The sequence below is a fragment of the Prionailurus viverrinus genome, chromosome X (assembly GCF_022837055.1).
Source record: "Prionailurus viverrinus isolate Anna chromosome X, UM_Priviv_1.0, whole genome shotgun sequence".
In the NCBI taxonomy this organism is placed as follows: Eukaryota; Metazoa; Chordata; class Mammalia; order Carnivora; family Felidae; genus Prionailurus; species Prionailurus viverrinus.
In genome coordinates this window covers 3,934,144-3,959,300 of record NC_062579.1, presented here as the reverse complement: position 1 = coordinate 3,959,300, position 25,157 = coordinate 3,934,144, and the positions used below count along the sequence as shown (strand labels likewise).

Genomic DNA, 25,157 nt, shown 5'->3' with positions numbered 1-25,157 from the left:
TTATTGGTGGTCGTGTTGGTTCCGTTATTCTGAAACTGCGGTGTGTATACGATACAGGACAAAGAGAAGGAGTAATTACGTGATATTTTCTCATCCCTTTATCCTGAAAAAAAAAAAAAGAAAGAAAGAAAATATTGCCTACCTATTTAACAGGCCTAAAAACAATGACCAGCCCAGTATCGGTAAGTGCCTCTAGCACCAAGAGACCCAACCCTCCATGGAGAAATGACCATTTCCGGGTCACGCGGGATAGCAAGGGAGCCAGCTAAGGCTGTTCCCCAAAACCAAAAAGGACCCAGGAGCCAACCAGGCAAGGTCCCCCCGCCAAAGACGGGAATTTAAGCATCGATAAGGGTAACAACTCGAATGGATTAAAGCACACCAACCATGTTTAAACTGTGTGTTGATAATAACGACATTAAGAAAACCGTGTGGGCTTTTTTTTTTTTTCCCCAAAAACCAAGAACAAATCGGTGACCACTGTATAATGCTAGGAAAGCAATCCGCTATTTTCAGAACTGGTCGAGAAAAAAAACTAAGCACCTATCTTGCTTTACCCATACAAACTGTACCACTAGGTTCTCTCTTTATAAAGGTATTTCAAAGTAAGTTAAAAACAATTGACAGCGTTCGACTATCCTCACTTTGCAACCTTAGTGAGTTAATGGATCTAGGTGTCGATTGGCAAGTTTCCAACGTTACAAAAAAGACACTGCAAGCCACCAGATGGATGAAAATAGAAATTCCTGCCACTCATTCTCCGCCCCCGCCCGCCCCCCAAAAAAGGGAAAGCATCTGATCAAAAGGGAATCTGGGGGCGCCTGGGTGGCGCAGTCGGTTAAGCGTCCGACTTCAGCCAGGTCACGATCTCGCGGTCCGTGAGTTCGAGCCCCGCGTCGGGCTCTGGGCTGATGGCTCAGAGCCTGGAGCCTGTTTCCGATTCTGTGTCTCCCTCTCTCTCTGCCCCTCCCCCGTTCATGCTCTGTCTCTCTCTGTCCCAAAAATAAAAATAAAAACGTTGAAAAAAAAATTAAAAAAAAAAAAAGGGAATCTGACCAAACTTGTAGATTCAACAACAGCTTTTCCCCCCACAGTATTTATTAATGGAAAATGAAGTTCAGAGGAACACTTCAAAAAAATTTTTTAAGTTTATTTTGAGAGTGCGAGTGTGAGCGAGGGAAGGGCAGAGAGAGAGGAAGACAGAATCCAAGCAGGATCTGTGCCGTCAGCGCAGAGCCCGATGTGGGGCTCAAACTCATGAACCGTGAGATCGTGACCTGAGCCAAAACCGAGAGTCGGACGCTCAACCGACAGAGCCACCCAGGCACCTCCAGAGGGACACTGCAAAGGCCAGAACACGGGAGGCTCAGAGAACATGCAATCTTGTTTCTTCAACAAATTATCAGAGTGTGTACGTGGGGGGGTGGTGCGGGGTGGAGGGATAGATCCTATAAAGACAGACGCAACTACAAGGAGATACGACTTCACACCTACCAGGACGGCCATGGTCAAAATGACGTAACAAGCGTCGGCCAGGATGTGGAGAAATCGGAAGCCATGCACACTGCTGGTGGGAATGTAAAATGGTGCGGCTGCTTGGGAAAACAGTCTGGCAGCTCTCCAAAAGGTTAACCACAGGGTTACCGTCCGACCCAACAGCTCCACCTTTAGTAGAGGCCGAAGAGAAAGGAGAACATACGTCCGCACAAAGACTTGAACATGAATGATGGAAGCGGAATTATTCATACTGGCCAAAGAGTGGAAGCAACCCGAATGTCCGTCGACTGGTGAGCGCATAAACAACACGTGGTCTATCCGCACAGTGGATTATTCTTCAGCAATAAAAAGGAATGAAGTCCTGAGGCCTGCTACAACGTGGATGAACCTGGAAAACCCAATGCTGAGTGAAGGAAGCCAGACACGAAAGCCACACACTGTATGATTCTGTTAATAGGAAATGTCCAGAGTGGACAAATCCATAGAGCCAGAAAACAGGTCAGTGGTTGCCAAGGGTTGGGAGAATGGGGGGGGGGGGGGGGGGAGTGTTAACGGGTGATGAAAAAGTTCTACAATTGATCGTAGTCATACCTGCACAATTGTGAATATCCTACATACCGATGAGTTGCATGCTTTAAACAGTGAACTATATGGTACGTGAATTCTATCTCAAGAAAACGGTTACCAAAAAAACCCATCGGCGTGAAGAAATCCCATTAAATGTATATTTGGATTGTGTTCAGTTAAAAAAAAAAAAAAAAAAGAATGACCGGGGCCCGGGTGGCTCAGTCGGTTAAGTGTCTGACTATCCCTCTCAGCTCAAGTCTTGATCTCAGGATCGTGAGTTCAAGCCTCAAGTTGGGCTCCGTGCTGGGCGGGAAGCCTATTTAAAAAACAACGTAAAAAGCGAATGACCCACGAGACCACTGGAAAGGTGAACCCTGGCTATTGAATGGCATCAGAAGTCAGCAATACGTAGCTGAACAGAGAAGGTGCACATACTTAAGCCCGTGTGATCACATTTTTCTTTAAACAGAGAGGGTGTATGGAGGATGGCCGCACGTGTGTTCGTGTTACTGTTCTACTCTTATACCTGTTTTTATGTTTAAAAAATGTACATTTTTATATACTTAAGCCCACGTGATTACGTTTTTCTTTAAAAAAAAATCACACATCTCCATTCTGTTCTTAAGGCAGGTTAGTTTAATTTTATGGGAGGAATACTTTCCAACAATACAAACAATGCAAGTAGGGAACAGTGACAAAAACAGAGATGAGTACTGATTATAACTTATTCCCACGACAGAAGGTTATTTCAGCAGTGACAATTCTGTGATCAGGTGACATGAAGACCAAATTCCCTTTTACTCGTCGCGCTGTTTCTAAAGAGCCCTGGGGGCAGACTTCGGATCGTCTCTGGACCAGACCTGCTGATAAAACACGGCAGCTTTCTCATCCCACGGCACGGTTATGGTCAAGTTCAAACAGAAGATGAGAACACCCCTTACGACAACAGGCCTTCAGTTTTCTGGCGCGTGGGGGTTTTCTAGGGGGTGGCAGTCTCAACTAGAAAGAAGCTGGAAACCCAGGTCACGAGAGACAAGCCAGTGATGGTGCTTCCTGTCCACCTGCCAGCTGGGCTGGTCTCTGTCGCCGTCCCTGTGCCCTTTCCGGCCCCTCACCCTCCACCTCCTCCATCTGGCTGGCTTTTCCTTCCTGGCGCACTCTGGTACCGTTCAGGTGCAAAGGCGGACTCTCGCAGGGACGCGGGAGAAGTAACTGGAGAGGTGACAGACGCAAGCACCCCTTGGACTGGCACCGGAATAGGGATTGAAAAAACAAATGACCAACCCTGGGGTGCGGGCGCACTCGCAACAGAAACCTGCATATGCCGGGCAGTGAGAGTTGTGTGAAAGCCCTGGGGTGAGGGCCTTCTGCATTGGCACAGGGGGTTTTCCCCACGTTGCTACTTGATGGGGGGTGCCGGAAAAGCCCCCCGAGGTCCCCCTCCCGCGGAGAGAGCTGCGTGTGGCAGCCGCTGAGGAGCAGCGGCCAGGCAGTGCCTCCAGGACACATTTGCACGGCCAGGGAGCGGTGTGCCCGAGACGGGCGTGACGTGCCCTCCACACACCCAAGTCCGGAGGCAGGCGGTTCTCCGCTGGAGCTGAGAGTCTCGACAGCTGGGGGCCGGCCCCCGGTGTCACCTGCTCGGCCACGCCATCTGCGGCCGGGCGGTTTTGGCAAGGACTGATGGTCTGCACGTCTCTGCCTCTGTTGTGGGTTATGTACACAGAGAAATTAGCAAAAAAAAAAAAAAAAAAAGCGAGACTAGAGGCGGAAATACAGAGCAAGAGCTGGGCGCTGCGAACGCACGATCTTCGGTCCCAGCACCACTGACAAACGCCACTGTCTGTGACGGGTCTGTGTCAACGAAATGCTTTTACAAAATTCATTTTTAACAAATGTAAAAAGGCAGGCAGGTTACACGAGGGGGCGGTTACAGACTAATGAGAAGGGCGAGACACTGATTAGAGGGGGCGGGGCATTTCCCAGGGAGAGGCAGAAAGATCTAGGAAGAGAGTTCTGTTTTCTTTTTACGTTCCATGTGACCCACCTCGTTTACTTTTCTGAGGCCTCGTAAAGGAGAGTGCGTTTCATAGATAATAAATATGTATTAGGCGAAATATTTATATCATTTGGCATTTTAAAAGAATATTGGTATATTTTTATTACATAATTTTTTTTTTTTTGCCTCGTGAACTACTTCTAAGATTTCTTAAGAAATATTGGGTAGAGTCCAGTACTGGGAGGGGGGCGGGTTTTGATTTAAATCAAATACTCTCCTGTAAGAGACCCACTGGGTAATCGTCGTTACCCACACACACTTCCTTCCACAAAAAAGCGCCTTCCAAGGCCATCACTTCTACGTCATAACCGATACGTCCATCCGTGGATTCACGGAGTCTGCGAACACGCGCGTTCCCGGTTCCCGTCACTTCCCTTTGCGGCACGGTGGTAGCACAGGAGCTCCACAACCGCCTCGGAGGCCAAGGTCAGGGGGAGCGGACTCAGAAGGCGGGGCTGCCTGCGGACAGCCACCACGGGCAGCCACCACGGACAGGCAGGCTAGAGGCCAGGATGCCGGGGCTCGGGGCCCGCGTCAGACTCACGGGGCGGACGCACGGGGACGCGCGGGGACGCGCGGAGAGACGGCAGGATGGGAGGCTCGTGGCGCGCACTGCGCACGGGAGACAGCTCTGCGGTGCCCGCACGGCGTGTGACCCGGCCCTGGGCCACCGCAGCGTGCACGCCGGGCACGGTGAAGACACGCGAGAGACGGCTACAAGCGATGGAGTGAGCACAGAGTGTTTGCGTTTTGGGTGTCAGAAACAAAACCGGCCCCAAAGTTCCGTTCTACTGCATGACAAATACTGAAGCACACAATTTTAGTCTTAAAATACATCTGAACGTCAGTATTTTCCTTCAAGGAAAAAAAAAAAGTACTATAAATAAATTACAATACAGTGAATTTGCCTGAACTCACTTTGTTTCTGTCTTCCAGCCTTTAAGTCAAATAAAACAGCGTAAAAACTGTACACTCTTAACATGATAGTTGATCTTTTATAAAATAACCTGTCTTCAGAGATGTCAATTTCACAACGAGGGAAAGCCAAGCCCTGTTGCCGTCACTATTATAAAATATATATGTATAGATATAGATGTGGGGTTTTTTTTTTTTACAAAAGGTGTATATTAATAGCTTTGCACAAATATTTTAAAGACAAATGTAGCTAGTCTAAGAACTTCATGAAAATAAAACAGGCAGATAAATACTTCATGTGTACAAAGCACTGTATCAAACATCGTCGGCAGGCAGAGGAGGTATGTTAATCCTTGGTCTTGTGAAAAATGCTATCTTCTCCCTGGGATTGGAAAGAGTGACAGGTTAGAAGCAGATATACGTGCGACGAAAGCTGATGGGAGGCTCTCGTATCAATGATGGCCTTTCTTACGCATACAAAAAAAATGAATTTAAATTCCTAACAACACATCTGTTTGTATACAGATTCTCTAAATGCTGATGGAAGTTACGAAGCCCCGTGAGGCCAAGGGTTTGTTCCCGGTGCCTAGAACGGTGCCTGGCCTATGGCAGTTGCTCTGTAAATATCTGCTTTATTAACAAATGAATCTCTCTACAAATGAAGGAGTTCTAAATCATGATTTGAGGGAGGGCGGTGATAGTGTTTTATGTTCTTTTATGATGGCGACATGAAATTTCAGCGTATAAAAACATTAAGGCTAAAAGGCACAGATTATTCAGCCATAAAAAGGAATGAAGCACTGACAACGAGCTACATACACATACGTGAACTTCAAAGACATTATCCTAAGTAAAAGCAGCCACGCACAAAGGTCACATACCGTATGAGGCCACTTCCACGTAACATCCAGAACTGGCAAAGCCAGAGGGCCCAAAAGCAGCCTGGGGGTGCCAGGGGCCACAGGGGGCAGGAGGGGGACGGGCAGTGGCTGCTTAACGGGGACGGGGTTTCCTTCTGGGGTGAAGGAAAGGTTCTGGAACTGGACAGCGGGGACGGCCACACAACACGGTGACTGTACTGAATGTCACGGAGTTGCCCGTTTTAAAACGGTGACTTTTATGCGTTGTGAATTTCACCTCAATCTTTTAAAAAGTCAGACACAAAAGAATATGGACATAACTAATTCTCCTCCTATGAAAAGCAAAAACAGAAAACTGACGTATGCGATTCAAATCGGGGGGTGCTGATAATGTTTGATTCTTGCCGTGTGGCGTTGTGACAACCCACCGGACTAGTTTACACATACAACATGCACCCGTCCCTGTATGTATGCTATGCTTCAATAAAAAGTTAAGTGAAGAGGCACAGGTGATACGTGTGTATATGTATGTAAACCACCGTGTTGTTCACAACAGCAGATATTTGGAAAGGTTGTAAAATAGAGTAGTTGGGCAAATTCTATCTTACATGAAACGTGACAGCCAGAAAGGCCAACAGGTTATGTGGCAACCCAGGATATTTTCACTAAAAGACAAAAAACGAAACGCAAACGGGAACCCACATTATGACTGCCAGCAGCGGGAACCCAGTTCCTGGACACAGAGGAGCAGAAAACACCAAGATGCTGACGGCAGTGGGGATTCCGGGTTTGTTCGGAACTGCCCGTGGGGTTTTGTAACGCTTATGCTTGTGGTGACGACGAAGGTGTGACAGTGCAAAGAACGCAAGGAAGCGGGGCCGTGGCGCCTCTACCTGAAGGTCTGCACCTGGACGGGCTCTTTGTGGTTCTGCCCTCGCAGCTGGCAGACCCCCTTGGAGGCCTTCCTCAGCATCTTCTCAGCTGCCTGTTCTTGATGGAAGTCAAGTTTGGTCTGTCTCGTCTGGAAGAGCAGCGTGGGATGAACAAGGCGTCGTTGCTAAGCCGCTCCCGGCCGCCGGGTCGCGGAGGGGAGAAGGGCCTGCCCCATCCACACCCCCCCCCCAACAGGGCATCTTCACAGAGGCTACTGGGGTCCCCGGGGGGTCATGCCTTGCAGACACCCGACACGGAACGTTCCACCGCAGAGCGGGGAATGGCGATGCCAGCCAGAGGGTCCCGGGGTCCCTCCCTCCAGCGCTCCCCCCCACCCCCCGACCCGAGGCGGCTGCAAAAGACGTGCGTCAGCGCCACCGGGGACACCGGCTGCCCGGCCCACGGGGGGAAGGGACCCAGCTCCTTCACACGAGCACCCGGATGGTTTCAAGTACAGCTTCGTCAGCGCGACCGGGCGGGCCCAGGACGCCAAGGGGCCGGCGAGGCGGGCGCCGGCTTCCTACCTGCCTCTCGGCTTCCTTCAGCAGGCTCCGGAACCGCTCGTCGCGCAGCACCCAGTGCGGGAGGTCGGTCTGGCCTCGGAGCTGCGCGTCCTCCAACCGCTGCCTCAGCTCGCGCAGGGCGCAGATCTCCTCGTTCAGCTGCCGCTGCCGCGTTCTCGAGGCCTGGAGATCCAGCTCCAGGTCCAGGGACGTGCGGGCCATGAGCTCGGCCAGGGAGGCCCTGCAGGGCTGCGGGAGGCGGCAGCTGTGAGCGCGTGCGCCGACGGCGGGGGGGGTGGCAGGGGCTGCGGCGAACCCAGACCCCGTCACCCCCTGCCAGGTTCTGCCACGCGGCACGCGGGCAGGGGAGGCGCGGCTGTCGCACAGGTCGGGGGGGGGGGGGCGTATGCCCACGCGTGGCCGATGTCAAATGAACCACAGGCGTGGGCGAGGCTAAGTCTCCAGTATCAAGTCAGTGACGCAGGTGGCCCGTCTCCCGAGGCCCCACGCATTTGCGAAAGCGTGAAGAAACAGAGGCGCTCAGACAGAGCTGCCGGGATCGGGGGGGGGGAGGGGGGGGGGGCGGGGTACGATCTTTCTGAGGTTCCGCCTGACAACATACATCAAGCCCCAAAACGTGCATTTTCTTTGGTTACGAAATTTCATTTCGACTTGCACTTAAGAGGCCCAACTCAGGGCGCCTGGGTGGCTCGGTCGGTTAAGTGTCCGACGCTTGGTTTCGGCTCAGGGCACGATCTCACGGTTCCTGAGTTCGAGCCCCGCATCGGGCTCTGCGGACCGTGCGGAGCCTGCTCGGGATTCTCTCTCTCTGTCTCTCCCCAACTCGCACATGAGCTCGCTTTCTCTCTCTCTCTCTCTCTCTCTCTCTCTCTCTCTCTCTCTTTCCCTCCCCTGCTCATGCTCTCTTGCTCTCTAATAAATAAATATTTCAAAAAACAAATAAATAAAAGGCACAACTCATGACATGTAAAAGTAATCAAAAGTAATCCAATTAAAGTTTATGACCGAGGGGCACCTGGCTGGCTCAGTTGGTAGGGCGTGGGACTCTCGATCGAGGGATTTTGAACTCGAGCCCCATGTTCGGTAGAGAGATTGCTCAAAAATAAAAAAGTCTTAAAAAATAAGTTTATGACAGGGGGCGGCTGGGTGGCTCAGTCAGTTAAACGTTTAGTCCGACTCTTGATTTCGGCTCAGGTCACGATCTCACGGTTCGGGAGTTTGAGCCCCAGTGCAGAACCCGCTTGAGATTCTTTCTCTCTCCTTCTCGCTCTGCCACTCCCGCCCCCGCTCACACTCTCTTGCTCTCTCTCTCTCTCTCTCTCTCTCAAAATAAATAAACGTTAAAAAATAAAGTTTATGACTGACCAAACCTAAATACAAGAGAAAACGGATTAAGTCAATTACAAGGGCAGCAGAAAATACAGCCACTGTAAAATGTCGAAAAAATATACTGGACGATCTTAAATGATCCATGCTAAAAGATTGCACAGGCACACACGCAAGCTGTCAAAACCTTCCCTCCCCGTAGAAGCCTCAAGTAAGCAAACCCACCACGTTTAAGGAAAGTCCTGAGATGAAAAGCGGACTTTGTGTATGGAGTGGAGAACAGTACTTCCGCTCAATGGGAAGCAACCTCAGGAACGGCACCCACTGTAGCACCCATCGGTGGGCATCGTTCAGTGGGCTGAGGAACTGTATGCTTTCTACACCCACGTACACTATTGTGCACACGTACAGCATGCACGCATACGTACATTTAATGCAAATACACGACGTGACTTAACAAACGCAGGTTCATTTAAAAGCACTGCTGAATTCGCGGTAGAGCTCGGTTGGTTCTCCGCAGCGTCCGGAGGCATTCCGGGTCATCACGGCTTGAGGGGAGGGCGGGTGCCACTGGCTACTAGCGGATCGAGGCCAGGGAGGCAGCTCAACGGCCGCCAGCGCCCAGGGCGGCCCCCACAGCGATGACCCAGTCAAACTGCCACCCGCGTGCCGGCTGAAAAACACCGAGGGAGCTGAACTCTGTCCTGTGTTCTCGTTCCCAGTCAGCAGCTGCTCTGAGTAGAGCAACGTGGGAATGTGGGACTTACTGTTTCTTTAAAAGAATCTTAGCCTGAAAAAGATAAGGAACTACTGGCTCACAAACTGAAGGCGGCACAACGCTGTCAACCGGCGTGATGTGGAGAAAGAACTCGGTGGGTAAAGGGAACGAAGGCAGTAGAACGGGCCTATGTGGAAGGCTCTGGGCTGAGACTCTCCCATTTTCTCAACTCTGTGTGTTCCCTTGTCAAAAGAGAGAAAAGGATGGTTTTTTCTCATCTAGGATGGTTGTTCATGAATGTATCATATTTAAAAACGGAAAGATCATGAATTATCCTAGATCATGATGTTATCTTAGGACATTAAGAAATATTGGCAATATTTTGACATTACATAGGCTTCTGAAAAATTATACCGCAGTAAACGAGGAAATAAATACATTACCTTTTAACTAACGTGACCTAAAGTATTACCTTTTAAGTTTTAATTTTTTTATTGTTTATTTTTGAGAGAGAGAGAGAGTGTGCACGTGCACAAGTGAGGGAGGGGCGGAGAGAGAGGGGGACACAGAATCCGAAACAGGCTCCAGGTTCTGAGCTGTCAGCACAGAGCCCGACGCGGGGCTCGAACTCACGAGCCATGAGATCATGACCTGAGCCGAAGTCAGACGCTCAACAGACGGAGCCACCTAAGAGCCCCCACCTTTTAACTTTTGTAACAATAACTCCCAGGGTAAGTCTAGACTCCGTATCAGTTTCCGTGGCACATACCTGCTTATAGCGAAGGGTTCGTCTTTCCAAGGTGTTTCGGACAAAGGGGGACTTCCGAGGCAGGGTCGAACTGTCGCTGTCACTACGATAAAGCTGTGCCAAAAAGAAATGATGTTCAGAAACACTTTCGCAGAAATTCGATATTCATTCTCTCGGTGTACCCTGAACCGATCTCATTTCTCCTCACAGGTACCCGAACGCGCTCACGGCTACGGGGGCTTTTTAGCAAGACTTGCGGGTTCGGCGAAGACAAAACTACACAGGAATTTCGAGTCAAACTACAGACAAGCGAAAACAAACTGAATACACAAACCAACCCCCTGTCCTCCTTCATGAGCCACATCAACGAAACCACGCGAAGTTTCCAGGGTGGTAGGGTCCACAAGATTTCTGTCTCATTGATACCAACTGTGACGGGACGTCCTGTGTGACGCTCAGGAAGCCAGCACGGACTTCAGCGCCTTTGACTTTTTATCAGGCGTTCTCATTTGCTCTGTTTCTGGCTTTGGCAAGAGCTGGGAAAAAATGGCTTTCCGAGAGACTCATTCCTGGTAGTAGGACGAGCCAGCAGCCCTAACACCCGCTCTGCCAGGGAAAAGGTCTGCTTTTAAGAAGCAAAAGAAAGAACACCTTCTTTATGGGAGCCGAGACATCTGATGGCGGGTTCGCGCTTCAGGATCCGTGTGTATCTGTGCGAAAGCCAAAGTCCTTGCCTTTGCGGCCTTATCTTCCATGCCAATTGACCCACAAGACTCGGGAAATGCTGTGGCACACCGGTGTACGTGCCTCCCCGCCCCATCATCACAAACATACAAAAACAAAGAGACCTCTAAACGCATCACTTGTAAATGCACGCTTTTATGCAGGGCACAGAACACGGCACCAGAGTTGGAAACCTCTCTCTGGGGAAGCAAAGACTTCCTCCTTTACCTCCCTGCCCTGCTTACTGAGCAGACCCGAACCCACTCTGCAGTGGTTCGGCCTAAGGTGAGGAAGGGACGTGAGGGTAGCCTTCTGTTTCGTGCCTCCAGGTGTCTCGTTAAGCATCAGCCCCCACGGGGCTGCGGCCTGATGGGGCAGGAGTGTCCGGGCCTGACCCTGCGCGACCCAGGGCAGCCGCGATCGGACGCCTCGCTTCTGTGGGGAGACGCACGGCAGGTCTGGCAAATGGCACAGGAGCAGCTTGGGCCACGTGGCCCCAACCCCTTGCTGTTCACCGCCCCCCCCCCCCCCATAGGATAAAGGATTAACTTTTCCCCAAGAAAGGTTTGGTCCTTGCCTAGCTCCCGGGAAGTGACCCGTGAAGCCCTGGAATGTCTTGCCTAAGCATCCCTGTTTACCTAGGGACCTCGGGCCAAACCACACAGGCTCTGCTGACAATGTGATTTATAGTGGGGGCCTTAGGCCATCAGCTTGACCTCCGGAGGGGCTGGAGACTAAGGTCAGCCATGCAGGCCATCAGCTATGCCTACGTGACCAGCCCCCCACAAACCCCTGGTTGGCGGTACTCCATGCCTGCGGCCTCTCCCGGCAGTGACCAGTGCCAAGAGCCATCCAGGCAACTGGAAGAGAACTGGGAGCTTGCACCAGGTGTCTCCTGAACGCTGCCCTATGCGCCTCTTCCCCCTGCCGACCTTGGTCTCTATGCTTTCATTGTAATAAACCACAATCACGCGTGTAACGGCTTTGCCGAGTTCGGAGTCCTAGCAAGTTCCTGAACCTGAGCATGGGCTCGGGGACCCCTGGACCACGCTCCCAGGCCTGAGCCTGATTCTCTCGTACGACTGAACTTTGCTTTTGCCCAAATGGAGCCAGCTCCTTGGCGGTCCCCTGCAACCGAAGGAGCTTTACCTCCACGAGCCCAATTCAGAGGTGGGAAGGGTCCAAGTTCTCCTCAACCCAAACAGCTGCATCAGGCCACTGTGTCATGACTATTTACCCTTCAAATTCCCTTCTCTTTCCTATTCCGTGCTGTTACTGTCACACCGCCACTGTTCGCCAACCCCCAACACGCTGTCCTATCTTCAAGGACCACAGCGGATTGGCTCTCCCCCTCTACCTACCTCGGGGCTCTCCATATCAGAATCATATGTGGGCTTCCCCAAGCCTGATGCCCAGGCCCCACCATGGCCAATGATGAATCTTGGGAACCCGGGCACTAGCATTTTGTGAAGCCCTCCCACCTGCCCAACACCCCCACCCCCCCACCATTGCCAACATGACTTGACCGCACGGCCAGCCAAGGTTGAGAAGCACCCAGCATCTCCCGCCATCACCCTCGGGGGGGAGAATTTACATGCTGGGGGGGTCAGAACCCTGCCTCAGTGTCCGGAGTCTTCAACGTTGCCATCCTCCCCGGGACCCCGCTACAGCTACACTTTAAGACCTCCAACCACTCAGTGGCCCGACTTCCCAATCTCAATCCAATTCAGGATACTCCCTGTTCCAACCTGTCATTCCTTAGGCCGATGTAGAACTGATTGGCCCTGCTTCCCGGGTACCACGAGCTGGTGTGCATACAGACTGAAAATCTGGGGAGGAATGTATTGGAATCTCGAACAGACACAGAGTCACATATGCATGGGTGAGGGGAGACGAAGCCACAATACTGATTTTCCATCCATACACGCGTGGTGCTCATCACTGGTATGCGTGGGAACACGTGTGTCTTTTAGCATAAACGGTGAAAATAACACACGACAAAGGGGGTGGGGGGAAGAAAACAGTCCAGACAGGTGGCAACGGAATTTCAACTTACTCTGCAAACATACTGGCTTCGTGCTCCAGGGGAGAAGGTCTGCGAACGGACAATTGTGCTACTCCGGACAAAAGGCGACCCACGGGCCCTGCGGCCGGACCTCTCCTTCGGAAGACTCGCGACTTCTTCTGGGAAGACATCTTCTGTGTTGGTTTCTTTATCAACCTAGACAGTAGCTCACCGTTACCATGACTTTTTCTAGAACACGAGCAATAAGCTTCACATGAACCGTCCCGGCCTTCTGCCTTTGGAGTTCTAACTGGCATTTGATACTTACGTCCAAAACAACTTCTGCTAATTTCTCCCCCTAATACACACCTCTCCACCTCCTCCCAGAACCCCTACCTTCTGATGGTTCATGCAAAAAACAAAACAAAAAAAACCCAACTTCCTGTCATCCTGGACTCTGCTCTCTTTCGTACACACCATATCTGGTCCAAGATCAAATCCTACTGGCTCCAGGTTTACGAGGAAGCATGTTTTGACCGCTTGTCATCGACCTTCCATTTGGGTCACCAGCATCTCGCGCCCGATCAGCACAGTGGGTTTCTCACCGGTCTCCCCCTCTTCCGGATCTCCCTCCCCTCCCCCATCTCTTCTCAACACGGTCACCAGGGAGACGCCGGTGAGGCCGAAGTTAGATCTGGCAATTCCCCTCCTAGCCACACGCTCAAGTGAACTGAAAACAGGTGTTCAAACAACTACTTGTACACGAACATTCAAAGCCGCGTTATCCAAACAGCCAAAGGTGAAAACAGCCCACCTGTCCATGCACGGAGGGGAGTTCCCAGAATGGGCAAGTTCCCGGGCAGGAAGTAGACTGCTGGCGGCCAGGGGCTGGGAAGGGGGGCTGGCAAGTGAGTCTCATAGGCACGCGGTTTTACTTTGGGGTGATGGAAACGTTCTGGAACTAGGCAGAGTGGTAGTTGCCTGCACTGGCGACATACTAAATGCCCCTGAACCGTTCGCTTTGAAATAGTTCATTTTCTGCCAATTACACGTCAAGAAATTATTTTATTCCACTTATTATTTACTTATTTATTTTGAGAGGGAGAGCAAGAGAGCGTGCATGAGTTGGGGAGGGGCAGAGAGACAGAGAGAGAGAGAATCATGGGGCTCGAACTCACAAACCGGGAGATCATGACCTGAGCCAAAATCAGGAGTCGGAAACTTAGCCGACTGAGCCACCCGGGTGCCCCCCCCCCCAAATTATTTTAGACAAAGGAAAACCCACAAGAAACCTTACGTCAGATCAGGTCAATCCCGGGCCCCAAACCACCCACCACTTTCCCAATCATCTCAGAGAAAAGGGAGGGTCCCGGGTGGGCCCTGTGTGATCCGGTCCTTCCACTTTTCTCTGTCCTCGGCTCTGACGACCCCCTGCCCCACACCGGCCTCACTGCTGTTTTCTCAGCCCCCCACCCCCGCCCGTGGGCCTGCACGTGCAGCTCCCTGTACCCGAATGGCGTTCCCCGGCCCCGCCCACGGCTCCGGAGACTCCTTTCTCAAGGCCTCCGCTCAAAAACTCCCTTCTCGGTGAGGCTTCCGTGACCTTTCATTCTTTTTTATTGTAAAAACCACATAAAATCTACCACCTGAACCATTTTTCAGCACACAGATCAACAGTGTTAAATATAGTCACACTGTTGCGACACAGGGCTCTAGAGCTTTTTCATCTTCCCAGACTGCCACTGTCCCCATTAAACGACAACTCCCCATCCTCCCGCCCCCGAGCCCCTGGCCACCACCTCCGTGCTTCCTGTCCGTAGGACTCTGACCGCTCAGGGGACCTCCTGTACGTGCAATCATTCGGTGTTCGCCCTCCTGTGGCTGCCTCATTTCACTTAGCGCGACGTCTTTGGGGTTCGCCTCTGTGGCAGCGTGGAAGGAGGATCTCCTTCCTTTCTGAGGCTGAATGACATCCCGCGGGGTGGCTATGCGGCGTTCGCCTTATCCACCCACCTGCCGGCGGACGCCGGGGTGACTTCTACCTGCAGGCTACCACGAATCACGCTGTTAGGAACCTGGCCGTGCCAGTATCTCCGGCAGGCCCCAGTGTCTGGATACACATCCAGAAACGGCACCGCTGGATCATACGGCAGCTCTGTGAAGCTTCTCAGGAAGTTCTGTACTGTTACCCGTAGAGGCTGCACCGTTTCACAATCCCGACCTTTCTGAGATGTAAACGCAAATCCCTGAGATACACTCGCAGCCCCCGTGACTCTCTCAAGCGGCGAGCACCCTCGTACTGGACGGAGTTACCCTGCTGCCCGCCTCCCCCTCGAGGTGGCACTATTCCCTCCACGGCCGCGTGTGCAACGCCTCGCGCCTCCCCGCGTGCACGTGGAGAGACAGTGCAAACGCGGTGAGGGACGGGCAGCTGGGGAACCCGGGGGCGAGGCAGGCGGGCGTTCGTTCTACTGTCCCGGCAAGTCGTCTGTAGATGTGAAGTATTTCAAAATGCAAATGGGGGGCTGGGGATGACGACAACCCACCAAACCAGCCCGCCACGGCCCCCTCCCCGTTTGAGCCGAAGCTTTCAAAGGTCTTGAGAAGCTGCCCGGTGGCCATTACTGGCAGCCTAGCCCGAAGCCACCCGGTTGGGGCCGCGTGGGCCGCGCCTGGGGAAACTGAGGCAGGCGGGTTCCACTTCTCTCAGTACTTGTGCTGTGGGGGGAGAGCGGGGGCCACGCTGATAAAAAGCTTCGGGGACTTGAACCGTTTGGGAACAAAGTCTCGACCGAGCGCTGATGCGGTGTCTCCCCACCTCTCCGGCTTCCTCAGACCCACATCACCGCAAGCGACCAAGATTTCTGCATGGAAGATACGGCCGCGAGCACAGCTAAGATCGGGTGAACAGAAGGGGCAAAGGGACACTTCACAGTTCGTCACGTCACCGACGGAGAAAAAAGACCATGAGTGTCCAAAACCCCGGGGACTCACAAAACATCCTGAGCCCTGAAGATGGGAACGGGTCATCGCCCCACAGCACGGAGGGGTACAAACCTACCAGGTTTCGCCGTAGCCGTCCTTTCATTCTACTTGAGAGCTGACGATACCCGCTGGGCCCAGGTGACTCTGTTTCCAGATCTAGGCCCTCATTTCTCTCCCTCGGCTCCCAGTGAAATACCACCTTGGCCGTGCCCCCCCCCCCCCCCGCCCCATCCAGCAGCACGGCCCACGTTACATCACACCCTCCCCACAGCCCTGGTCGCGGGCAAGCCACACCGCCCTACTCTAGCGTATGAGTCTGTCGGCCCCGGTGTCTTCTCGCCCACCCCCGCACCGACTCCCTCGGTTTCCCATGGAGGATGTGGGCCCTCCCGCTCGTCGTCCAGGGCGGTGCCTGGGACGGTGCGGCAGGACCTCGGGGGGCCGCACAGATCCCTCACCCTCTTCCACTGACCTTACGAGGTGGAGGCTGAAACTTCTCGGGGCTGTAAGGGTCTGCCTGGCCGGCAAACGTGTGTCCACGGATGGGGTCGGCGCCGACGCCACAGGGCTCGGGGTGCGGGGGGCTGGTCTGGGCGCAGCTGCTGCAGCCGCTGTCCACCGAGTCGGCCTGCCAGCTCCTGAAGGCAGACATCGCGAAAGCCCAGACAGGTGCGTCAACGCCGTCTTCCTTCCCTCCGCCTTTCCTTCCCCAACATGGCCTTCCCTGTCCGCCCCCCTCTTCTGCTCTTTCTCAGGAATTCCCAACTGAACTTGACTCGCATGGAGCGGAACGGATGCTCACAGCTCCCCAGGATCTGGTTTTGGTTTTTCATTTTGTGGATCCTTCCCTTGCCTCCCCAGCTCACACACAGAACGTTCTGCGTAACCTCCATTCAATTTGGTAAAAACCCCTTGGCAGAGGCGTGGCGTCAGAAAAATAAAATGCATCGTTCCTGACAAAACTGGAAGGACACAGCCTGCACAAAGGGGCTGAGTCCCCCGCCGCACTCAGAGCACGGCAGCAAGACCCACGCACCTTCCGGTGGCCGGAGAGGTGCTTCCTCAAGAAGTGAACGGGCTTTTCTGGTGTAGAGGGAAGACGACGTGACAAGGACTTTCAGTGAGAAGGTCTGTCTGTCTTTATCACCCAATGGCAGCTGCCGAAGATGCCAGAATCCTGAACCCTCTCTCCCAGGCCCCCCCAGCTTCCCGAGGGTCCCTGAATACACTGCTCCCCCCACTGCCGTGCGCTTTCCCTCCCTAAGATCGATGCCGAAAATCAATTCAGGGAAAGCTATCGGGAAGAAGCAGGAAGCTTTGGAAATAGAGGATGCTCTTCACGGAGAGACAGGCAAATAAAGCAATACAAAAGCGCCTCCAGAAAGGGCCAGACAGAAATCCATTCACTCGAAGAGCCTGTCCGTCTGAATTATGCCTCTAACCGCAGAGCGGTCTCTACCGAGTCAGGGGTTCACCAAGAGGCTGCTTGAGCTGCGATGCGAAGGGACAGTGCATGACTCCCCGGGGGTGAAATGCCCAGAACAGGCCAATCCACGGGGACAGCAAGGAGACGAGCGGTGGTCAGGGGCCAGGGTAAGAGGACAGCGCGACTGCTCTAACGAGAGGGGTTTCTTTCTGATGTGATGAATAAAGTGCCCGGAAATCAACTGTGGCGAAGGTGGCACAACCCTGTGACTCTCCCAGTCACCGCGGACTCGTTCACCTGAAACGGTGAACCGCGCGGGAGGGAGATCATAAGCTGAAAAAGCTGCTTAAATACAACTGAAAGGGACCTTATACCAGTCCCGGCAGAGCAGAATACTTGCAGCCATTCACAGCCGCTCTCTTTCGGGGACACTCCACAACACGAGGAGAGGGTAAAAAGCCTGCGCGGGGAGCTGGGGACAGGGGTCAAGGTACCGCCTCCTATGGCGCTGCACGAAAGTCCCCGTGAGCATCCCGGCCGTCGGGCGGCACGGAGTGTGCGCCCGGCACGTTCCACGGAGGCGCGGGTGGGAAGAGCCTCTTGCCCCGGGGCCCTCTGCCGGGGCGGCGACTGCCTGGTGCCGGGCTCCGTGCGCCCGGTGCGCGGAAGAGCCCTACCTCTCGGACACGGCCTCGGCCAGCTCCTCCTTCCGCTCCATCTCGAGGATCTCGTCCTCCGTGTACTCCAGCTTCACGCGCTCCTCGGCCAGCTCACGCTCCACGGCCTGCAGCTGGGCAGTGGTCCTGGCCAGCAGCGCCGTCACCGCGTCCTGGCGGGGGGGGGGTGGGGGGTGGGGAACAGGGCGCACCTGAGCCGCAGCTGGCCGCGTGTCGCCGGGACCTAGCCTGGCCGGCCCGAGCGGCTCCGAGGGCTCGATTTTATAAAGCCACCAACGTGTGGCGCACAGTCACCAGCTCGTCCGCGTTAAACCCGCCGTCACGCATGGCCACAGCTACGGAAACCTACTTCCGTGCCGTCCCCTGACACTGCCTCGCGGCGCCACTACGTTCCGACGCCAAGCGCGCACAGACGCTCGTGAGGGGTGGACCCGCGTGACGGCGGGTGCGGGCGGCAGGAAAGCGGTGGCGCCACGGGCGGGCACACGTACCGTCTTCCCGGCGACGGCCGGCGCGGGGTCCCTGGCGGCGGCCCCCGGCCCGGGCGGCCCGCAGCTGCCGAACACCTGCACCGCGTACCAGCGCAGCTGCATCTCGCCGGACCCGTCGTAGTCGGCCAAGTTGATCTGAGCGATGCCCTGCACCAGTGTTAACAAGCAGAACGGGCAGTGAGTGATTTCGCCTTGACAGCCAAGGGGGATCTTGTAAGACATTGAGGTCGCCCTCCAATCTTAACCGGAAAGACGGAATGTTTTCATTGCTATTCGAAGGACTGCAGGAAAATGGAAGTGGTCGCACAGGATCTGATTGAGGGAGGCTCCTCGACGGCTGGTTCAGCCCGCGGAGAAAGTGCCAGAAGGGGTATGGGGGCAGACAATGGGCAACGTGGAGTGGTGGGTGGGGCTCAGGGTCTGCCAACCGATGAGCCGCTGATTCGCTCAGGGATTTGTGAAACAAGAGAGGGCTGGCTGACCGCCACAATCTAGTTCTACTGCCGAGGGGTGACACCAAGGAGAACAACTCCAATCTGGGAAAGAAGCCACCCGGGCTGCCGAGTCGTGGCCCGGGCAGCACGTGGCTGGGGGTACTGAACGCAAGCTGCTGGCGCTTAGTTCCCGAGATACCAGATAAAAGATAGGCTAGCCAGGAAATGTGAACTTCAAGTAAACAATGCATTCTTTTAAAGCATAAGTATATCCCAAATGTTGCACAGGACACTATACTCAAAAAAGAACCCATAGTTTATTTGAAATTCACATTTCATGAACCATCCTGTATTTTAATTTTTTAAAAAGTGCTTTAGGGGCGCCTGGGTGGCTCAGTCGGTTAAGCATCTGACTTCGGCTCAGGTCATGAACTCACAGTCTGTGAGTTCAAGCCCCGCATCGGGCTCTGTGCTGACAGCTCGGAGCCCGGAGCCTGCTTCGGATTCTGTGTCTCCCTCTCTCTCTGCCCCTCCCCCACTTGTGCTCTGTCTCTCTCTCTCTCTCTCTCAAAAATAAATAACTAAAAAAAATTTTTAAGGTGCTTTATTTAAGTGTATTTCTTTTGAGAGCGAGAGTGGGCGTGCGCACGTGCTGGCATATGCGTACACGAGCAGGGGAGGGGCAGAGAGAGAGAGGGGGGGGGGGAGAGAGAGAAGCCCAAGCAGATCCCAAGCTGGCAGCACAGAGCCCGACACAGAGCTCAGTCTCGCGAACCGTGAAATCATGACCTGAGCCGAAATCAAGAGCTGGAGCTTAACCGACTAAGCCGCCCAGGCGTCCTCATCCTCCATTTTTATTTGCTCAGTTTCTCAACCGTACTTCGTTCCCTCAGCTGAAAATGGGGGCAACAGAGCAGTTTTGCAAGTATTAGTTGAGATGACATAGTTGAAGTACGGCACACCTGGCGAGACCAATGGTTTTGTGTCCTCGCGTGCGCTCCCAGGTACAGGCATCACGTGAGGGGACGACAATTTCTAAGCAGCCCACCACAGGTGAAACGAAGGAGGGGACAGAGGGAAGGAGCGAGCTGGAAGGAAGGAGGGGATGGAGAGACAGAGACAAAGAAGAGAGAGAGGCAGGCAGAAAGACAAGAGGAGAAGGGGCAGGAGCGAGACCGAGACCGATGGGAACACGGGGGAAGGAAGGAGGGAGGCGGGGAGGGGAGCCGAAAGGAAATGGGGGGGCGTGGGGGGGAGGGGAGGGACATACCAGCAGTTCTTCCTGCAGCTGCTGATTCACTGAACACACATATAATTGAAGTGACTTCAACGTCAACATGCTTGAATGCACAGGGATTCTGAAAATTTCATTAAATACCAGGGGGGCCTGGAATCCCAGAGCCTTAGAGCAGTAAGTGTTTGGTGTGCCGGAGTCGATCGGTGGCAAATAGACTCGGATGTGTCTGGAACCAGGAAGCGGGAGGAAAAAACAGAGAGGTAACACTTACTGACAGATCTGTGCGACTGAATCCACGAACCACACGCATGGATACACACGTAGGTCTCCCTGTTCGGATGCCCACGGGCCGAGTTTTGAAGTCTTTCGGAAAAGGTCCTTTTCTCAACTAAGAGTAAGCCCAAAGAATTTACGTACCCCTGGAGACTAGGGGGAAAACACGCGTAAAGAGAAAGGCTTAAAAGTCAGTGCCTGGTAAGTGGGACCCATCTCCGGCTGCGGAGCTCACAGAGGTAGCGCCTTCCAGCGGCAACAACGCGTCTCACCTTCTCCTTTGCGCAGACAAGGGCCCCCGGGGCCCAGGGAGAAGGCTTTCTGTTCCCCTCGTGGGATCAGAGAGCTGAGCGCCACATCACCCAGCTCCCAGACCAGGATGCACATTTTAAACCAAAACACTGCCGCTGGCTACTTTCTCAGCATCACCGCGGCACATGACCAGCCCGGCTCCCTCAACTTCGTCTGCCTCAGGTCACGACTGTCTCTAAAACTTACGATCCTTTGGGTTTCAGACCTTTCCCGGTATTTTCTTAGGAATACGCTTTGGAACTCAGGTTCCAAAGCTGCCTCTTCCCTCCCGAAGCCGCCGAGCAGAACCGGTCGGCGAGCGGGGCTGGCGAGGCGGCCAGGAGCGCGCCCCCCGAAAGGAAACGCTGCCGGCCAGGTAGCCTACTTACACTTTGCAGTCCTCCTTCATGACCAGCCCCGCAAAATTCTTTAGTTGGAACACATTCACGAGAAGACATTCACTGGCAGTGTCGAGCCTAGAAAACAAAACGCGAGTTCGCTGAGCGCACATCCCCCACGGTGGAAACGTCCTTCGGACCGACTACAGTGGCGGCCCTCGACTGAGGGCGGTTTTGCGCCCCCCGCCCCCCGCCCCCAGACGTGTGCGAAGTCGGGAGACGTCTTACTGTCGTGACCGGGTGCGGGGCGGGGGGGGGGATGTTATGTGTCAGCGGCACCTGGGGAGCGGGGACCAGGTTCCCGTGCCACACCCTCCAGCACCCAGGTCGGCCCCCACGGCAAAGAACGACCCTGTCCCGGACGGCCACAGCGCCGGCACTGAGAAACACCCGGCCCGATGACGGGGGTGAGCCAAGGAAGTCGTGGGCATGCACGCCTCCCGCCTTGCTAGTCGCGACACCGCTGGTTACCGCTCTCCCTGAAACGGGGACTGGGACCCAAAGGCTCCGCGTTGCGGCCCACCCGGCCTCTGGCTGCGGGCACGAGGGGCTGGGCCTCCCCGTCCGTGCCACAGCGGACACGGGCAGCTCCAGGCGGAGCGTGCGCTCGCTCCCCGGGGCTCTCCGGGCCCCCCGCTCATGGCCCCTGGCCCCCAGCTCCACGAGGGGACATCCCGGCTGTGACTCTCGGCGCTGGAGGCCAGCGACGGAGCGGCTCAACCCCAACCCTCCGTCCCGCCACCTCCGTCCCCTCAGCCGGGACGCCGAAGCAGGCTGGGGGTGTCCAGGCCGGGGGCGGCACCCGGACCACGGTCCGGGCCCGCCCGGCCTGGAAGCGTGAGTCGCCGGATGGGCCCCACGCTACAGATCATCTCTAGGAGTCTCCTGTACTCACAAGAATCCAACGTGGATCTGGGGCCCTTCGTTACCACAAGCGTCTCCATGTGCAGACTCCTCGGTATCTTCACTCCTGAACAAACCGGAAGTCACAGGGTTATTCCGCAGGGAACCGATCAGCGCCGCTTTGGCGGAAGCCCCCTCGTGTCAGGGGCGCTTCTCACCGAGGAGAGCTTTCTTAAGTTGCGACATAAACAAATTCTTTAAGTGACTGCACGGTCATGGGCCCTGGGGACCTGCCATGCCCTATCTCAGTGGGGACCTGCCTACAAAGGGTTGTTGTTTTTGAGAAAATAACTTGGGATGTCTTTCAAAACCACATGTGGTATTCAGGGCAAAGCTCAAAAGTGGCTTTTAAAAAACTTGTGATAAGTGAAATGTCTGACAGACACCTGAAAGGAAACAATGACATCAAACATATCAAATCAAAATAAAGTCCAGAATCCCCAAAGGTGTCCTGTCACTTTCCTCCAGCTTAGGAAGGAAGGGAAGGAGGGAGAACATTCACTTCTAACGAATGCCTTTCTAGAAAAGCGGGTGTCTCTTGTACACGGGTTCTCCTGTTCCAGCTCTCATGGGCTTAAGCCTGAAACTGGCCAGGGCCAAACAGGAGGAAGTCGGCCTCGAACCACGGAAGGAGGGCCAACCTCCAGACGCCACACAGAAGTCAGAGGAGTTTTCTTTGTGGCTCGCTAAGGCCCAACCTATCAAAGTTGAGAGAAGCCAGGCAAAGATTCTAGCCCTGGAGATACACGCAAAGTTTCAATATGTGGAAGTCTCAGTGTGTACACGCGTCGTGCTTAACAGTGACACTGTGGACGGGACGCCTGGGCGGCTCAGTCGGTTAAGTGCCCGACTTCGGCTCAGGTCGCGATCTCACGGCTCGTGGGTTCGAGCCCCGTGTCGGGCTCTGTGCTGACAGCTCGGAGCCTGGAGCCTGCTTTGGATTCTGTGTCTCCCTCTCTCTCTCTGCCCCTCCCCTGCTCACACGCGCTCTCTCTCTCTCTCTCTCTCTCTCTCAAAAATAAATAAACATTAAAAAAAATTAACGACAAAAACGGTAACACTGTGGAAGGGCTGCTGAGGGAGAAGATCGGCTTCTAACCTTTTGGTTGGAGGCTCAAACACTCCGCTATCGCTCGCCAGTGAATAATCGGACAGGCATGCAGACACATGGCGTGCTCTCCTCTCCAACCTCGTGGCACTGTCTTCTCGAAGAGTCACCGCTACAAACAAGAGACACACCGGGGGTCAGGAGGGGACAGCATGGGAGGCCAGGGACCGTGATGCCAAGAAAGGAACACTCTGAGTCAGTGCACATATGAGATTGCTGAGCGTTCCAGAGACACGCCATTATACAGACATGCACATCATATACATGCATATGTTTAAATATGCTGCACTTCATTTTTCTTTTGATATTGAAAATTTGCAGGTACAGGCTTCTGGTTACTTCTTGAAAAGCTCTTTAAACAGTCACAGCTGTCTTTTCACCTCCTTAACCAGCACACAGAACAGAAGATGACAGGGGGACGCCCCTTCGTATCACACTTGGAGAAAAGACCGTCATACCTGAAAGACCGGGCAAGAGACGTTACCCCGAATGTGGACAGCAGCTGTCCTCCTAAATGTATCTGAGCAGGGGACAGGGGCATTTTTCATTTCCTTCCTTATCCGGCATGGTTCCTGCCCACATTTTATATACTAAAACACACTCTATATTTTATCATCAGAAAAAAAAATTTTTTTAATTATCCAAACAAACCCTAACTAAACGCGGTGACTTTCAGGACACGGCTGACCCCAGACATGGCCTTGGCAACAACCCCTCTCACTGCGGTGTCCTCGGCAGCCCCGGGGCCAGATCGGCGTCCCAAATGGCTTTTCTGGGGCGAGCAAGCCACCCTGACGAGGCAGCTTCTTTTTGCCTCGTATCTATTGTAATCAAGAGCCCAACACGGCCTCAGACATTCTTCCTTCCGGCATTTCATCGACTGCCTCTGCCCCGTCCCTCGCAGCGACAAGGCCCTTTCCACCAAGCCAAGCAAAGCGGGCATTCGGTCTTCCCGCGCCACGTGTGAGTGTGCACACGCGAGCGTCAGCGCTCCCCGGGGAGGCAGACGTGGTTAGAGCCCGGGTGCAAACGCGGAGCCCCCGACGGAGCACCGCGCCTCGTGACGCCTCTGCACACACTGCACGTCCCTCCGGCCCGTGCGGCTTCTCTCCGGCCGCCTGAGCTCCGAACGTGAACATCTAGGCACCTGTGCACCCCGTACAGGGGGATACGTCCAGTCCACCGACGACCAGCTCTCGTCTCAACCAAATTATTCACGTACCAATTAAATCCAAACGCGTTAAAGAGCCTACAGACAGACAGGGCCGCGGTCTTCAGGCTCACGATCTCAACTGCAGACAAAAGCCGTCCTTCCAGAGGTCTGCAATGCCAGGCCTGGGCGACTACAGGCTCCTCCCCGGGCGGGGACCGAGGCCGGCTCCATTCTGGGGTGGCCGGAGGCACCGACTCTCAAAGTCCAGCTCTTCCGGTCGCCCCCGCCACAGGGGAGGCCCCAAAGTCCCCAGCTCGGAACTGCAGACGGAACCCCGGTTTGGTGCCCTGACCCCCAGCAGACGGAACTGCTCCCTATCTCCGTCCCCAGCCCGGACACCCAGCACGGCTCCTAGACATGGCTTTGCATTCCGTCCAGGACATAACTAAGACCAGGCAGTGACCCCGAGCACTTCCAGGTAACCCGACGGTACAGCCCTGACAAAATTTCTCCCTCGTTGCAATGGCAGTCGATGAGGAGAAAAAGGAAATGAAGGAATGAATCCTCAGTGATCCCAGGCTTCGTCACCACATTCACGGAGCAACTGGCAATGGGAAGCAGTTGCCAGAATGACGTATGGTGAGCCGTTGCTCCGGGTGAGAAAAATCGCACAGCAGACCCCACGTTACGTGCCCAGCCACCTGCTCTCAGCCTTCAAGGCAACCGGCTGGACCACCGGGGGCAATGGCAATGAGGCAAGGAGGAAACAACCTTCCACACGTTCACCTTAGGAATCTCTGACCTTTCCATCATGAAAGACAGACAGACAGACAGACACTGAGACCCGAAGACATCAACACTGCTTGACGAAAAGAAAATACAATGAAAATCACATTTGGGGCAAAG

At 54.2% G+C, this 25,157-nt stretch overlaps 1 protein-coding gene across 1 annotated transcript in view; it reads right to left on the bottom strand.

The window, feature by feature from the left end:
- Positions 1-2,680: 2,680 nt before the first annotated feature.
- WWC3 (WWC family member 3) overlaps positions 2,681-25,157 on the bottom strand; it is a 119,027-nt gene continuing 96,550 nt past the window's right edge. Inside the window, exons 12-23 of the mRNA XM_047843928.1 lie at positions 23,090-23,210; positions 21,983-22,057; positions 21,079-21,165; positions 20,159-20,351; positions 18,455-18,601; positions 17,964-18,115; positions 16,333-16,498; positions 12,927-13,091; positions 10,169-10,261; positions 7,356-7,583; positions 6,792-6,919; positions 2,681-5,420 (exon numbers count right to left, since the gene is read on the bottom strand). Coding sequence (XP_047699884.1) covers positions 5,354-5,420; positions 6,792-6,919; positions 7,356-7,583; positions 10,169-10,261; positions 12,927-13,091; positions 16,333-16,498; positions 17,964-18,115; positions 18,455-18,601; positions 20,159-20,351; positions 21,079-21,165; positions 21,983-22,057; positions 23,090-23,210 — 1,622 coding nt within the window. The 3' untranslated portion in view covers positions 2,681-5,353. The remainder of the gene's footprint in view (positions 5,421-6,791; positions 6,920-7,355; positions 7,584-10,168; positions 10,262-12,926; positions 13,092-16,332; positions 16,499-17,963; positions 18,116-18,454; positions 18,602-20,158; positions 20,352-21,078; positions 21,166-21,982; positions 22,058-23,089; positions 23,211-25,157) is intronic.